At 24.6% G+C, this 14,906-nt stretch overlaps 1 protein-coding gene across 2 annotated transcripts in view; it reads left to right on the top strand.

Moving 5' to 3' along the window:
- The first annotated feature begins 303 nt into the window (after positions 1–303).
- The window catches only part of LOC117169525 (vang-like protein 1), a 29,063-nt gene continuing 14,460 nt past the window's right edge, over positions 304–14,906 (top strand). The window contains exons 1-2 of one of the 2 annotated variants that reach the window (XM_033355946.1): positions 304–876; positions 13,223–13,817. In XM_033355946.1, the coding sequence (XP_033211837.1) occupies positions 746–876; positions 13,223–13,817 (726 nt within the window). In that variant the 5' untranslated portion in view covers positions 304–745. Of the gene's footprint in view, positions 877–13,219; positions 13,818–14,906 lie in introns of both variants that reach the window. The other variant, XM_033355945.1, reaches the window with a different exon arrangement.

Here is a 14,906-nt window from a genome sequence, read left to right as displayed (position 1 = left end):
TCAATCAACAGCTAACTTCACTTAGTAAATTGCTGAGGGGGAAAACAAGTGACCAAATAGTAATTTAAAAAATCAAAACTATTTTTCAAATACACTTATATATAAAAAATTAGCTTTTACGAAGATATTAGCAAAATAGGGTAGAAATGAACTGAATCCCATGCATTTGGTCCCTTGTTTTCCCTTCAGCAATCTACGAAGTGAAGTTAACTGTTGATTGAAGTGAAAATACCTAATTCAAAATTGCCGCCCAGATTCCGAGAATTTGTAATTAAAATGGCAGAAAAGTCGGAAATCTGACAACACGGCGTCACATTCTCGTGTGAACGGAATGCAGAAAGGACGAAAGGGAAGGACGGAAAAGGCCAAAGTGATAGAGAAAGAAGGGCAAGAAGGGGGTAGAAAATGATAAACGCTAGGCGTGTCGGCGTCAGTTTTTGGAAGAATTGCCGATGACATTCGGCGTATTGTTGAAAAGTGAAGCTACGTGTAGTGCCGACGGGGAAAATTTTTGTGGATGAATCAGCCTCCATGAACGGGACGCGAACTACATGGGATAAAATAATGAGCGTTGGGACTGTCGACGGGGCACGCAACGGGTAGCGTGCCGTCAAAATCATCCACGAGGTGCTCCGAAATCTAATTTCCGAGGAACGAGATCGAGATGTCTGCGTGGATCTAGTTTGCCAGTGTGCAGAGAAGGGTATGCTTGTTTCGGGTAGAGTTTGGGCTGCCTGTCCCGGGTATGGAGACGGAGAGCATAAAATCAGGGGCTAGTGAGCATAGCCATAGCTTGCATAGCAAGGGTTCTCAGAAACACCATAGGTCTCACAGCAACAAATCTCACCATCGACACAACTCACATCGAAATACGAGGTACTTAATTATCATAATTAGCCTAAGTGCTTTCCTTTCTTTCTGTCCCCTTTTCAAATTCTTTGATGTCAGCTTCAAGGCTTCAGGTCTAGTTTAATTACTTTTGTTTTTTTTGCGTCACATACCTGTTTTTTTTATGGTTTTATGGCCATCTGTAATTTATTATGTTGTTTTTTTTTCACTGCGTAGATGTCAGAATACGAAAGGTCTTTATTAATTTTATTTGAATGAAAAAATCATTCAAAAGATAATATTTTTATACACTTTTTCGAGCACCTATTTTCTACTATTTAGACAAAAATTATACTTATATTTTCTTGAAAAAAGAAATAATTGATATTTCAGAAAAAAATATTTTAATATAAAATAAAATAGTTGGATTTAATAAAAAATGACGAATTTTTAACAAAGCATTTGAATTCTTAACCAGGATGTGACTTTACTCGGAATTTACCTTCTGATTGCAGTAAAATTGAAGTTTTAATTGATTTAATAATTTTTTTTCAATTTAGAAAAGTGATTTATATTTTATCTACGGTCACAGATTTTTCAGATTATCTCAGTTTATTCTAATTAATTAACAATCTATTATTTAATTTTTATTTATTTATTGTAAAATTAAACTAGTTTGAAAATTTATGTACTTTGTTGAAAATTCATCTTTTGTGCTGGAAATGAAATTATTTGGTATAAAGTTAAACTCTGTTGTTATATTTAATTTGTTTTGGTTGAAGGTTCATAGTTTTAAATAAAAAATAATTTCTTTGGTCGAACATTTATTTTTCGACTAAAAATTTAATAAATGAATTTTTTTGTTGAAAAATTATCTTTTTTAATTGAAAATTCATATTTTTTTTGGTATAAATTCATCTTTTTGCTCAAAAATTGTATTATTATATTTAAATATTCCCTATTTCAGACAAAATGTTATCTTTCTGGTTTAAAATTCAAATTCCAGTAAAATATTCACAATTTTATTTGAAAATTCATCACAATTTATTTATTTTAAAAAAATGTGTGATTGATTTGAGTAATTGAATGGGATTTCGAAGGATTGGAAATATTTGGATGTATTTTAAAAGATTCCCAGGAATTTTTAAGACCTTTAAAAATTTGAAGGGATTTCGAATGATGTCAAAGAATTTTAAATATTTTAGGAAATTTTAAAAGCTTCTCGGAATTTATTTTAATAAATTTCAAGGGATTTCCAAGGCTTTTAATATTTTTAAGGGATTTAAACAAAATTTTGAATACGGTTTTAATAAATTTTTCAGAATTTCAGGAAGAATCATCAGGTTTTGCGGGTTTTCATAATATTTTAATAAATTTTATAAAATTTAGTTGATATTTAAAAAGTTTTTGTTTAATTCGTTTTAAAGTCTTTTCAATGGACCTTGAATTCTTAAGATTTTCATCAAATTCTTTTCAATTCTCTTTAATTTTTCTAAAATCATTTCAAACTTACTAAATTTAAGGCATTTTTCACATTTTTAAATTGTTTTAAATTCTCTTGATTGTTTTTTAAATTTAGTTTTTTTTTTAAATACATTTGATCGAATTCTTCTCATTTCTCTTAAATTTCTCTAAATTCACTCAAATATTATTTTAATCAATGGAATTTTTTCGTTTAAATTTGTGTTACAATTTACTTGAATTCTTTAGAATTTAATTTGAATTCTTTTGTAATCATTAGTCACTTCCGTGGTTAGAAATTAATAGGGTTTCCAAAATTAGATTTGAATTTTTTTTTGGAACTCTTTCGGAATTCTTTCAAATTTTTTGGAATTCTCTTGAATATTTTAATTTACTGGAATTCTTCTAAATTTTCGAGCTCATTTTAAATTTACTGGATTGAGTTAAGTTTTTTATTTTATTTTTAATTTTGTTTAAATTCATTTCAATTGAAATATTGTTTTGTATTCTTTAGCTTAATTTTTAATTTTCTATGTAATATCTTAAAATTTTCTGATTTTTGGTCAAATATTTAAACAATTAACTCATTTCAAATTGAAAAATATTTTAAATTTCAAAATTTCTACAATGAATAATAATTATGAATGAAGATGTGAAATTAAAAAATTAAAAATTGAGTTTAAAATAAAAAATGATCAAAATTAAACTATCTAAAATTGATACATCAGTAAATGGACAATTTCGGTAATTTTAAGCGGTTACAATTTCAGATTTTTGAATTTTAATGAGCATGGCTAAATTAAAAATTTTTTCCTTTCATAGGTTTTAATTTTCAATTAAAGTTAAATTGCTTAAATTCTATAAAGTATTATTAGCAATTTAAAAATTATTAATTTTTAAGCGATTTAAATTTACTTGCAGCAATTAAAATTTTAAAGGATTTGCGTATAAAAAAAGTTTTAATATTACAATTTTTGGTGAATAATTTTTTTTTCAGTTTTTAATGAAGTTCGTAATCATTTAAGTTTCAATGTTCGGGAGTAGAAATGTTTTTATTTTTAACGTTTCCCGTTTAAAAATACTAATTATTTCGAAAGGTGTTTTTTAGAATATTTTAATTCATTTTTAATTGGAGAAAAAGTTAGTTTTCGATATTAAATTGTCCAATTTTAATCGCTTTGATATTTTTAGGATATTTATCGAATTGTTCTCGTTTCTCCTAAAGTTCAATAAATTCACACCAAATTTATTTAATGTGTTATTTATTTATTTTTTGATTTGGTTTTCAACTCAAGTAAATTCTTTGGAATTCTTCCTGAATTCTTTTCAATTCCATTTGACTAAATTCGATTCAAATTTATTGATTTTTAAAATATTGTTCATTTTTATTCTTTTAAATTCTAAAGAATTTCATCAATCTCTTGAATTCCTTTAAATTATTCTAAATTCACTGAAATTTTACTAAAGTAAATTAAATATATTTGATTTTTTAAATTCATTTCGAATTCTTATCAATTTAAACTAAATTATTTTTAAAAAATTGATCTTTCGGTTTCTATTGATTATTTAAATTCTCGATAACTTACTTTGAATTCCCTTGAATTCTTATAAATTCACTTCAATTTTTCTGAAATCAATGGGTTATTTCGGATTTTTTCCAATGAGGTTCAATTTATTTGATCTTCTCCCTGAATTCTTATTAATTTATCCTGAATTATTTTTATTTCTTTAGAATTCTCTTGAATCTGTCTCAATTCATTCCCAATTGAATTTATTTTTTAAATATTTTGAAATTGTTTAAAATTTATTTGATTTTTTTAGTTTAATTTGTCTTTAATTTTATTTAAACTTTATTTCATTCCTTGATTTACAAAAAAAAAATTGTATCCATTTTACCCTATTCGATGGAAATTTAAAAAATTTTAAAATATTTTTTAGTTCACATGAATTCTTTTAAATTCTTCTAATTTTACTCAATTCTACTCAATTAAATGGATTACATTTAAATAACAATAGTGATTGTTTAAACTATATATTATTATTGTTAATAATAGTCTCTTAGAAAAATGCTACAATTTAATTAATCGGAGCCAAGAAAATTAATTGTTTAAACAATTTATTATTATTAATAATATTATATCTGAATAATGCTAGAAAGATGCGGTTTTTTTTTTAATTTCTGGCTTTTTATTCAATTTTGAATTAAACTGAGGTAATAATGAATTCAAGTTAAAAAAAAATTGTTTAAACAATTTATTATCATTGTTAATAATATTCTCCTTGCTTAATTGGTAGAATGTTGCGGTTTTTTTGTTGTTGAAATGTTCAACTGTTTGTCTATTTTTCACTTAATAATTAATAATTATAAACTTAATAACTTAATAATTAATTAGATTTAGCAGAAATAATTGTTTAAACAATTATTTTTGCTAAATATAATTAATTGTAAAGTCACGCCTAATGAAAAATAGACAGAGTTGAAAATTTGAGAAAAAACCGCAAGATTCTATTAAGAGAATATTATTAACAATGATAATAAATTTTTTAAACAATTATTTTTGTTAACTTGAATTCATTATTACCTAACTTTCATTGAAAATGGTACAAAAAGCCAGAAATTTCAGAAAAGCCCGCATCTTTGTAGCATTATTCAAATATAATATTATTAATAATAATACATTTTTTAAACAATTAATTTCCTTGGCTTCAATAAATTACATGACTTATCTTAATTGAAAATTCGACCAAAAGTGAATTTTTTTTTAACTGCAATTTTGTAGCATGTTTTAAAGAGAATATTATTAACAATAATAATAAATTGTTTAAACAATCACTCTTGTTAACATTGATGAACTGTCGTCATATTTTTGCCGCTGGGAACCCTTAAACTCGAGACCCGTATTTCTATTCGAAACTTGACGTTAAAATTGAGAATTATGAAATAAAATATTCAATACAATTGTAATTTTTCATACTCAGAATTTAAATTCCATAAAAATTGTTTTTTTCATTGAGTTTCAATTACCTAATATTAAAAAAAAAAACGTTAAAATTCATAGTAAAATTTTTTTCAATATGAAAAGTTTGCCAAAATTGTTAAATGGACTTAAATAGTTGATGATATTATCATATCTATTAGACGCCAAAAATAAATAAATTACCATTTTTACGATCTTAATAGTAATGCAAAGAATTTTCCCTTTTAAGTTGTCATAGCCTGTGTAAAAAATTTTCTATTTAAAGTTAAAAATTACTTTCTTTTTTGAAAGTTTCTTTTTGAAAAATTTAATTTTAAAGGTTTATAATTTAAAAATTTTACATTTTTAATTGTAAAAATGACGAAAAATTAATTTGTTTATTTTAGACAAATTTTTGGGATCAATTTTAATATTTTTTTAATGTAATAAAATAGTCAAATTCTACAATTTAAGCAGCTTTGACTGATACATTTAAATTAATTGAAAGTAGTATCAAATTAAACATTATTTTTATTTGAAAGCGCTAATGCAATTTTAATTCCTTTCAATTTTTAAGTAATCAATTTTCAAAGTTTTTAATTTTTTCTATTTTCGAAATTTTATTCTGAAATAATTTTATTTTACAGATTCTCGATTTGAAAAAAAATCTTAAATTTTGAACGTCTTGAATTTAATTTTGACCAATTATTTTTATTATTATTAGTATTTTTGTAATTATTTAGTATTATTAATGTCGAAAGGATTTATTTGTGGACTTAAAAATAACGTCATAATAATATATTCTTACATTTAAAATATTGTTTCAGCCTAAAATATCTAATTTTTAACCCATTAAATTCGAAATTTTTAATTTAAAAAAATATTAATTATTGAATATTTACCAATATTTGAATTTTTATTTAAGATAAGTGAATTGAAACCAAATATTTAAAAGCAAAGAATCTTTAACTGAATTGTTTGACATAGAAAACTTGGAATCGTTACAATTTCTAAGATCCTTTAAACTCTGAACGTTAACATTTTAATTTTTGTATTTGAAAAATGCTTAAATTCTAAGTGAAATTTTTTTATCAAAATGAAAAGTTATTTTTAATTTTTCTAGGAATCTTAAGAAAATGTTTTTATTCTTTTGAAGAATTTCACAATTCTTGAAAAGAATCTAATTTTTTTGTTCAAAATCTGCGAAAATCTGCATTTTGTTTTATATTAGGCTATCATTTCAAGCTTTACATTAATTTTTAATCTTTTCAAAACTTCTACATATCCATTGCAAAGAAATTTTCTAAAATTTGCAGGATTTTCTTAAAGTTGTAGAAAAAATGCCAGTCATTTTGACAGATATTTAGAAGTTATGAAAAAATTTCCAAAATAATTTTAAATTTAAAACAACTTCTAGATTTCTCAAGATTTTGCAATAAATTTTTGAAGCTTTCCAAGGATGTTTTAACTATTTAAAAAGAAAATAATTGAATTTCTAATTTAAGAAGTGTTTAGTTAAACTTTTTTCAATTTTTAAATATGTGATGTTTCCAGCTTAAAATTCCTTAAAATTATATAATTTTGAAAATTTTAAAGTTCTTTGATTGATTTTTTGATATAGAGCATTGAAAATAATGACGTGGACTTATTTTTTTTTTGCATTGAAAAATGTTAGTACCTTCAATCTTATACGCATAAATTATTGAACATTTGAATACAACATTTTTAAATTAAAAAGTTTTAAATTTCGATTTTAAAAGTTAAAAATTTAACAGTTCCACTTTGAGTGATTTCATTTGTAGCTCAGTTTTTATTACCTCAAGTGGAAAATTTTGTAGCTTTAGTGTTCCATTTTTTAAATTTCATTGAGTTGCTTAATTAAAAAAAAAAAAATTATCACACTAAAGTGATGAATCTTCAACTGGAATAATTTAATTTTCAACCAAAAAGGATAAAAATTCAATTAAAAAATAACGATTTTCAACAGACAAAAAAAACAACTAATTTTCAACAAAAATAGTTACATTTTTAAGCAGCTTAATGAATCATCTGGAATAGTTAAATTTTAAACAAAAAATATTAATTATCAAATAAAATTACGAATCTCTTAATAAATTAAATGAAAAATTCTCAACCAAAAATCTGAATTTTTAATCAAAACAATTTAAAATCAAGAAAATGGGGAAATTAATTTAAAGAAGAAAGATTGATTATTTATAACAGTAATGAATCTTTTACTGGAACAGTGTAATTTTCAATAAAAAAGGATGAATTTTTAGTTAAACAATAACTATTTTCAGCACACACACAGAAAAAACGAATTAAAAAGAATTAGTTACATTTTTAAACAGCTTGTTGAATCTTCATCTGGAATGATTGAATTTTAAACAAAAAAATATAATTATTAACTAAAATTATGAATCTTTTAACTGGAAGAAATGATTTTTCAACCAAAAAGATGAATTATTAACCAAAACAATTTTAATTAAAAATCGAGAAAAAGGGAAAATTACTTAAAAGAAGAAATATTAATTATTTATTAAAATGATGAGTCTTTAACTAGAATAAATGAATTTTCAACCAAAAAATTAATTAGACAAAAAAGTGATGAGTCTTCAACTAGAATAGTTGAATTTTAAACGAAAATGAAGAATTTTTAACTATATACTTTCAGTTAAAAAATTTCCATTTTAAAGAACAAAAACACTAATGAAAAAGTTAAACAAATTTTCAAACGAAATGATTCTTCAACTAGAATAGTTGAATTTAAAAGAAAAAGAATTCTTAACTAAAATGATAAATCTTCATCTATAATAAAGGAATTTTCTACCAAAAAGGTGAATTTTAAACAAAAAAGATGGATTATTAACCAAAATTATGAATCTTTAATTAAAATAAATGAATTTTGAACCAAAAATCTGAATTATTAAATAAAATGATGAATTTTTAACTGGAATAGTTAAATTTTCTACTAACGAGATGATTTTTGGTCACATATTTTAGTTAAAAAAAATAAGAATTTTCCAGAGAAAAAAACATTTAAAAAGAAATAGTTACATTTTCAAAGTACGTGTTGAATCTTCGACTAAAGTGATAAATTTTTACCTGGAATAGTTGAATTTAAAAAAAAATGATGAATTTTCAACTCTATATTTTCAGTTAAAAAATATCCATTTTCAAGACTAAATAAAAAAAGTTAAAAACGAAATTAATATTTCCAAACGAGATGAATCTTCAACTAAATTAATAAATTTTCAACCAAAAATATTAACAATATTAAAGTAACGAAAACTCAATATTCATTATTTTGTTTAATAATTCTCAATTTAGCGTGGAGTTTCGAATAGAAATAAGGGTCTCAAGTTTAAGGGTTCCCAGCGGTCAAAACTGAGGTTTAAGGGTACTCGGTATGTCAAGTATTTCTATTGTTTAAACAATTGTAATGATATTTAAGTGCAAACCATTTTTTATACGATATTCATCGAAAACTTAAAAAAAAGGTATTTATATTTTTTATTCATTTTGTAGTCATAAATTACTGAAATTATAATAAAATTTAAATATATAAAATTTTATGAAGATTTATTTATCAGTTTTTTAAAAAATATTTGATTAAATGTAAATAATTTAGTGCTTTACTCACATATACAAAGAAAAAGAAAATTTAATTTTCATTAATATTCTGCGTATCAGAGATACGATTAATCGCAATGTGTACTGTCTCTAACAACTTATTACCTTCTTTTCCCTAAATATCCACAAACAACTCTGAAACTATCGATTTTCAAAATTACTTTCCCATGGTCTCTTTTCATGATAATATCTCGAAGAGATCAAAATTATTTATGATTAATTATTTCAGAGCTCTAGTAATAACTGTAACCCTTGCGAAAAAAAGTGATAAGGGATTCAAAAGTATTCAGAATGGGCCGTCCAAAAACACATAGAAAATATAAATGTGAATAACAATTTTTTTTAATTTAAAAAAAAAGTCAAAATAAATTTTTACAAAACTTTCTTATTCTCAAGACAGAATAATTTTGTACGAAATAATTTAATTCTTAACCGAAAACATGAATTTTCTACTGAGAAGATTAATTTTTTAGAGAAAAAGGCGAATTAAAAAAAATATTAAATTTTAAACAGTTTATTGGATTTTCAACTATAAAAGATAAATTTTCGGCCAAATAGTTGCATTTTCTTTTGAGAAAAATAAATTTGACCAAAAAATGAAATACTATAATTTTCAATCAAAAAAATTAATTTTTTTTTACAAAAAAAAACCGAATGTTTAAAAAAAAAGTTAAAGTTTTAATCAAGTAGATGAATTTTTAACTAAAGTGACGAATCTTTACCTGAAATAGTTTAATTTTATTAAAAAAATAAACAATCAAACAAAAGTCAAGGACTTTAAAAAAATTTAAATTGTCAACCAAAGATATCAATTTTCAACGTAAGTCATGCACCAAACAATACATTTTTAACAAAGTAATTCAACTTTTAACCCAAAAGTGGAATTTTCGACCAAAATTATTAATTTTGCACCTTAAAAGATGAATTTTTAACAAAATATAACGCAATAGTGTGTCAAACACGTAAGTATTTCTCGACCCACACAGCAAATTTTTACGATGCAAAGATATAATTATTGATATACAATTTATTTTAACAACTTTTTTTTATTCTAAAATTACTATATAAAGAGATTTAAAAAAAAAAAAAAAAAAATCGGGACAAAACTTAATTTTTTAAATAAATATCATAAATTGTTGTTGAGGACATCCAAATGTTGCCTGTTTTATGTATTCGTTGATTATACTAAATAGATACAGGGTCTACATGGTGTGCCTGAATTTCAACCATTTTTGTCGAGCCGTTTCGAAAAAAGTGCGTTTGAAATTAAAAAATATCAAATTTAAGTAATTTACTACAAAAGTTATATTTATTGTATTCATTTCACTATATTAGTATCATTTCATAATTATATAATTATATTAAAACGCACATAATGTTAAATTATTACTAATTTTTAAAAAATAAATCTCTTAAAAAAGTGAATAATTATAAAATAATTGCGAAATAATTTAATTATATTCGCATTAATTTTCAAAATAGTTTCTTTTATTAAATTTAACAGTTATACGTATTTTACAGTGATTATTATTATATATATATATATCTTATACAAAATATATCCATTAATATAACACAATTATATTTAATTGTTTATAAAATTTGTAGAAACAAATAAAGTTCATTTTTCTATGTCTATTATTCAATTTCAAACGTGGCGCGAGTTGTATTCTCGAACTGCTTTTAATAAATTTTCAGGATAAACTTAGCATTTGTATAAGCTACTTTATATTTATCCCAGGTTGTTTTGGAATCGGCATGAACAGATTCTATGCACTGCTCACTAAAAAATCCCAGGGCTTTGCCTGTTCTGTGGCAGAAATGTAATAAATGAAAAAACACTGCATGCACTTTTTGTGTAATATATATTTCCAAGTTACAACAGTAGCTTTCTTGAAAAGCAGAAATATTTTTTCAAAGTTTGCTCTTAAATCTTGAGAAAAACAAGAATCTCCAACTGCTAGTGTGTCTTGAAAACACTTGACATATTTAAGGCATTTGATACAAAATAACTACGTAAAATGTCTATTTTATTTAACAGTATTTTACCAGAATAGCCGGCAAATGCAGGATTGTTAAATAAAATACTGTTGAATAAAATAGACATTTACGTAGTTTTTGTTGTATAAAATGCCTTTAATATGTAAAGTGTTTTCAAGACTTCACAGAAAAAAACAGAAGGTAAACTTTACATCGATTTCCGACGAAAGATTCTCTGCAACAGAAATTAACTTCACAGGATAAACTTTACACAAATATCGGTTAAACTTTCTTTTGTGTTTTCATGAAAAACACATGTTTTTTGAAAGACGCGAAGTTGGTTAAACAAAACTTTATCGCTCTAAAACAATTCCTGCAACAAATTTTATTCTTAGTTTTTTTCTGTGTTTCTAGCAGCACCTGAAAACAAAATGGCGATCCCTTAGTGTCCTAAGTTGGTTAGTTCCTAATATCTTCAACGCGGCGCTAGTTGTCCCATCACTCCCAATTTTTGCATTGTAAGCAATGGGAGCAGGCCACTTTTTAAAAATTTTTTAATAAACAAAATTTTTTTTTGTAAAAAAAATATTGAAATGAAAAGAATGTTACACATTTTATATTTTAAAACAATTTTCCAAACGATGTATATAAATGCTAATGGAAAACATAAATTAAAACGTTACCAAATAAACTTGGTAAAGTGATATATTAGATTTTAATTTGAATAAAAAGTTAAATATATTCCTTTTTATATCTGAAAACGCAGTAAATAATATTTATATCAATAAAATATATAAATAGTCTTGTGAAAAAAGTTTTAATAGTATACAAGTTCAAACTTAATATTTGAGGATTTATCGAGTACTTACACTATTGAATATTTTGAGAAAAATGTAATTGAAATTGAATTAAATTTTTATTTATGAACATATAGCATAAAACTGTAAAGAACATTAAAAATAGTTTATTCAATAATTCAACTTCTTGAAAAAAAAAACTATTTTTCAGAGGAACAAATATAAATTATAATGTTATAAAACGTCAAAGATGTAAATATAATCAATGTTTAAACATCTTTGTTTTAAAGACTTAAAAGGATATAATGAAAAAAGAGAGCAATTAAAGAAATTAATTTTTTTATTTTTCACTGATTATTAAATAAAATGGTTTCAAATGTAATTTTAGTTCAATTTAATTAGAAATATATTATATGCATTATATATTCATAAGTGAGAGTATTCACATGGTAAGTTTAAACTTAGTACTATTCAAATTTTATCTCCGGGTTTTTTTTACATTCCATTAACAATATTGTTAATTTGTTTTCGACAATAAATTTTAAGAATCATATTTTACTTTTTATTCAAATCCAAATCTAAGATATATTCCACTTTGCCAGGATTATTATACGACCATATAAATCATATTTTGTCTTTAGTATTCATAGAAAATAATTGGAAAATTATTTTGAAATGTTAAATGAGTAACATTGTTTTAATTTCAAGAATTTTTTTGCATGGAAGTAACATTTTGTTTACAAAAAAATCAAAAAAGTGATTTAGTCCCATTACTTTCTATGTAAAAGCAGGGAGTGATGGGACAACTAGCGCCGCGCTGGAGATATTAGGAACTGATCAACTTAGGACAGTTGCGGGGTCAAGTTGAAATCTGAAATATGGAGAGATGCACAGGGCTGGTTTCTAGCAGTTCTAGATTTTTTTTTCTCAAGATTTAAAAGCAAACTTTGAAAATATAAATGACATAGAAAAATGAACTTTATTTGATTCTATAAATTTTTATAACAAATTAAATATAATTGTGTTATATTAATGGATATAATTTGTATAAGACATATACAATAATAATCACTGTAAAATACTTTTAACTATTAAATTTAATTTAAAAAAAGCCATGTTGAAAGTGAATGCGCATATAATGAAATTATTTCGTAATTATTTTATAATTATTCAGATTTTAAAGAGATTTATTTTTAAAAATTAGTAATAATTCAACATTATGTGCATTTAAGTATTATTATTAATATTATAATATTAATCTTATGATTATGAAAAGGTAATAATATAGGTAAATAATACAATAAATATAATTTTTCTATAGTAAATTACTTAAATTTGAAAATTTGATATTTGTAAATTTCAAAGGCACTTTTTTTCGAAACGGCCCGGAAAAAGTTGTTGAAATTCAGCATAGCTGCTTCATTTTAATGTACTAATCAATTCCCGTTGGAATATCTATGGTGAAATTTTTTTCCATTAAATCCATGTTCAGGCACACCGTGTCTACCTTTAGAGACTCATGCTCAAATTTCTTTCTTTCTTTTTTTTTTATTATTCTTCCAGTAGGAGTAGCAGAGGTCAAAGGAAGGACCGTCTCAATCTCGAGACGAATGATATGGCCCCATTTCAAACGACAGTGAACATACGAGGTGACAGTGTCGACAATATGGGCCAAGAAGTGATCGAAGTGCAAATTCTCCCTCAGGATGAGAACTGGGGCGAAAATACGACCGCCATCACCGGCAACACCTCGGATCGTTCCGAATCGACGGAAGATGTCAGCCATTGGCCGACCGAGAGCGAGACTTCGTTCGGCTTCAAGTGCCATCGTTATGTCGGCTCGATGGTCGCAATGTTTCTGGGCCTTGGCGCCTTTCTAAGTCCAATAGCTATGGTCATATTGCCAAAAGTAGCATCCTACCCCGACTATTTATCAATTCTGCCGGTGCAAAAGAAGCAGCAGTTGTTTGCCTGCAATGCCGAGTGCAAGGGCCAGCTACTCGGATTAACGTTTAAATTAGTTTTACTAGCGATAGGAACTTGGGCCGTCTTTTTACGACCGAGAAATGCCACAATGCCGAGAGTTTTTCTCTTCCGGGCTGGAGTTTTGGTTCTAACGATGCTCTGCATTTGTACTTATTGGCTGTTTTATATTGTACAGGTAATTTTCAACTTTTCATATATTTTTTATTTTATTTATTTATTTTTTTTATTTAGAGGTCTCGGACTCGCCATTGTATTTATATCAGTTCGCGTATTTTAATAGGATGAGACTAAAGATACTGTTTTTAAATGAAGAAAATGGATTTTCGACCAGGAATTATTTTAGAGGCAATCAAGATAGAAGAGTCTTAAAAGATGTTGAATTTTGAAGAAACAATGTGAGCTTTTAACAAAAACAGTTGAATTTTCGAATAAATAGTAAAAATTTCGACTCAAAAAGATCAATTTTTCAACAATTATTTTAATTTTAAACGAAGTAGATTTATTTTCTATTAAAAAGAGGAATTTTCAATATACTACATTGAGTTTCAGTCAAGGATGATTTTAGAGTCAATGAGGGAAGGAAATACATAAAGAATGTTGAATTTTCAAGCCAAAAACATGAGCTTTTAACAAAACAGTTGAATCTTCGAACAAATAGATAATTATTCAACCAAAAAGATGAATTTTGAAATGAGAAGAATAATTTTCTATAAAAAAGAGGAATTTTTCTATAAAATACATACATTTGTAAATAAATGGTTGAATTTTCAACAAAGAACATTAATTTTCCACCCAAAAATATAAATTTTCAACATAACACATTGATTTTCAATCAAAGATGATTTTAGAGTCAATGAGTGAAGGAAATACATAAAAAAAATGTTGAATTTTCAATGATAAAACATGAGGTTTTAACAAAACAGTTGAATATTCGAACAAATAGTTAAATTTCCAACCAAAAAGATGAATTTTGAAATAAGAAGATTAATTTTCTACTCAAAAAGATGGATTTTTAACCAAATATTTGCATTTGTAGCCAAGGAGATTAATTTTATATAAAAAAGAGGAATTTTTCAACACAATACATACATTTGTAATTAAATGGTTGAATTTTCAACAAAGAAGATTAATTTTCCACCCAAAGATATAAATTTTCAACATGACACATTGATTTTCAATCAAAGATGATTTTAGAGTCAATGAGGGAAGGAAATACATAAAAAAATGTTGAATTTTCAATTAAAAAACATGAGGTTTTAACAAA

This window comes from Belonocnema kinseyi, chromosome 3 (genome assembly GCF_010883055.1).
Source record: "Belonocnema kinseyi isolate 2016_QV_RU_SX_M_011 chromosome 3, B_treatae_v1, whole genome shotgun sequence".
NCBI classification, from domain to species: domain Eukaryota; kingdom Metazoa; phylum Arthropoda; class Insecta; order Hymenoptera; family Cynipidae; genus Belonocnema; species Belonocnema kinseyi.
This window is presented reverse-complemented; position numbering and strand designations above follow the sequence as displayed.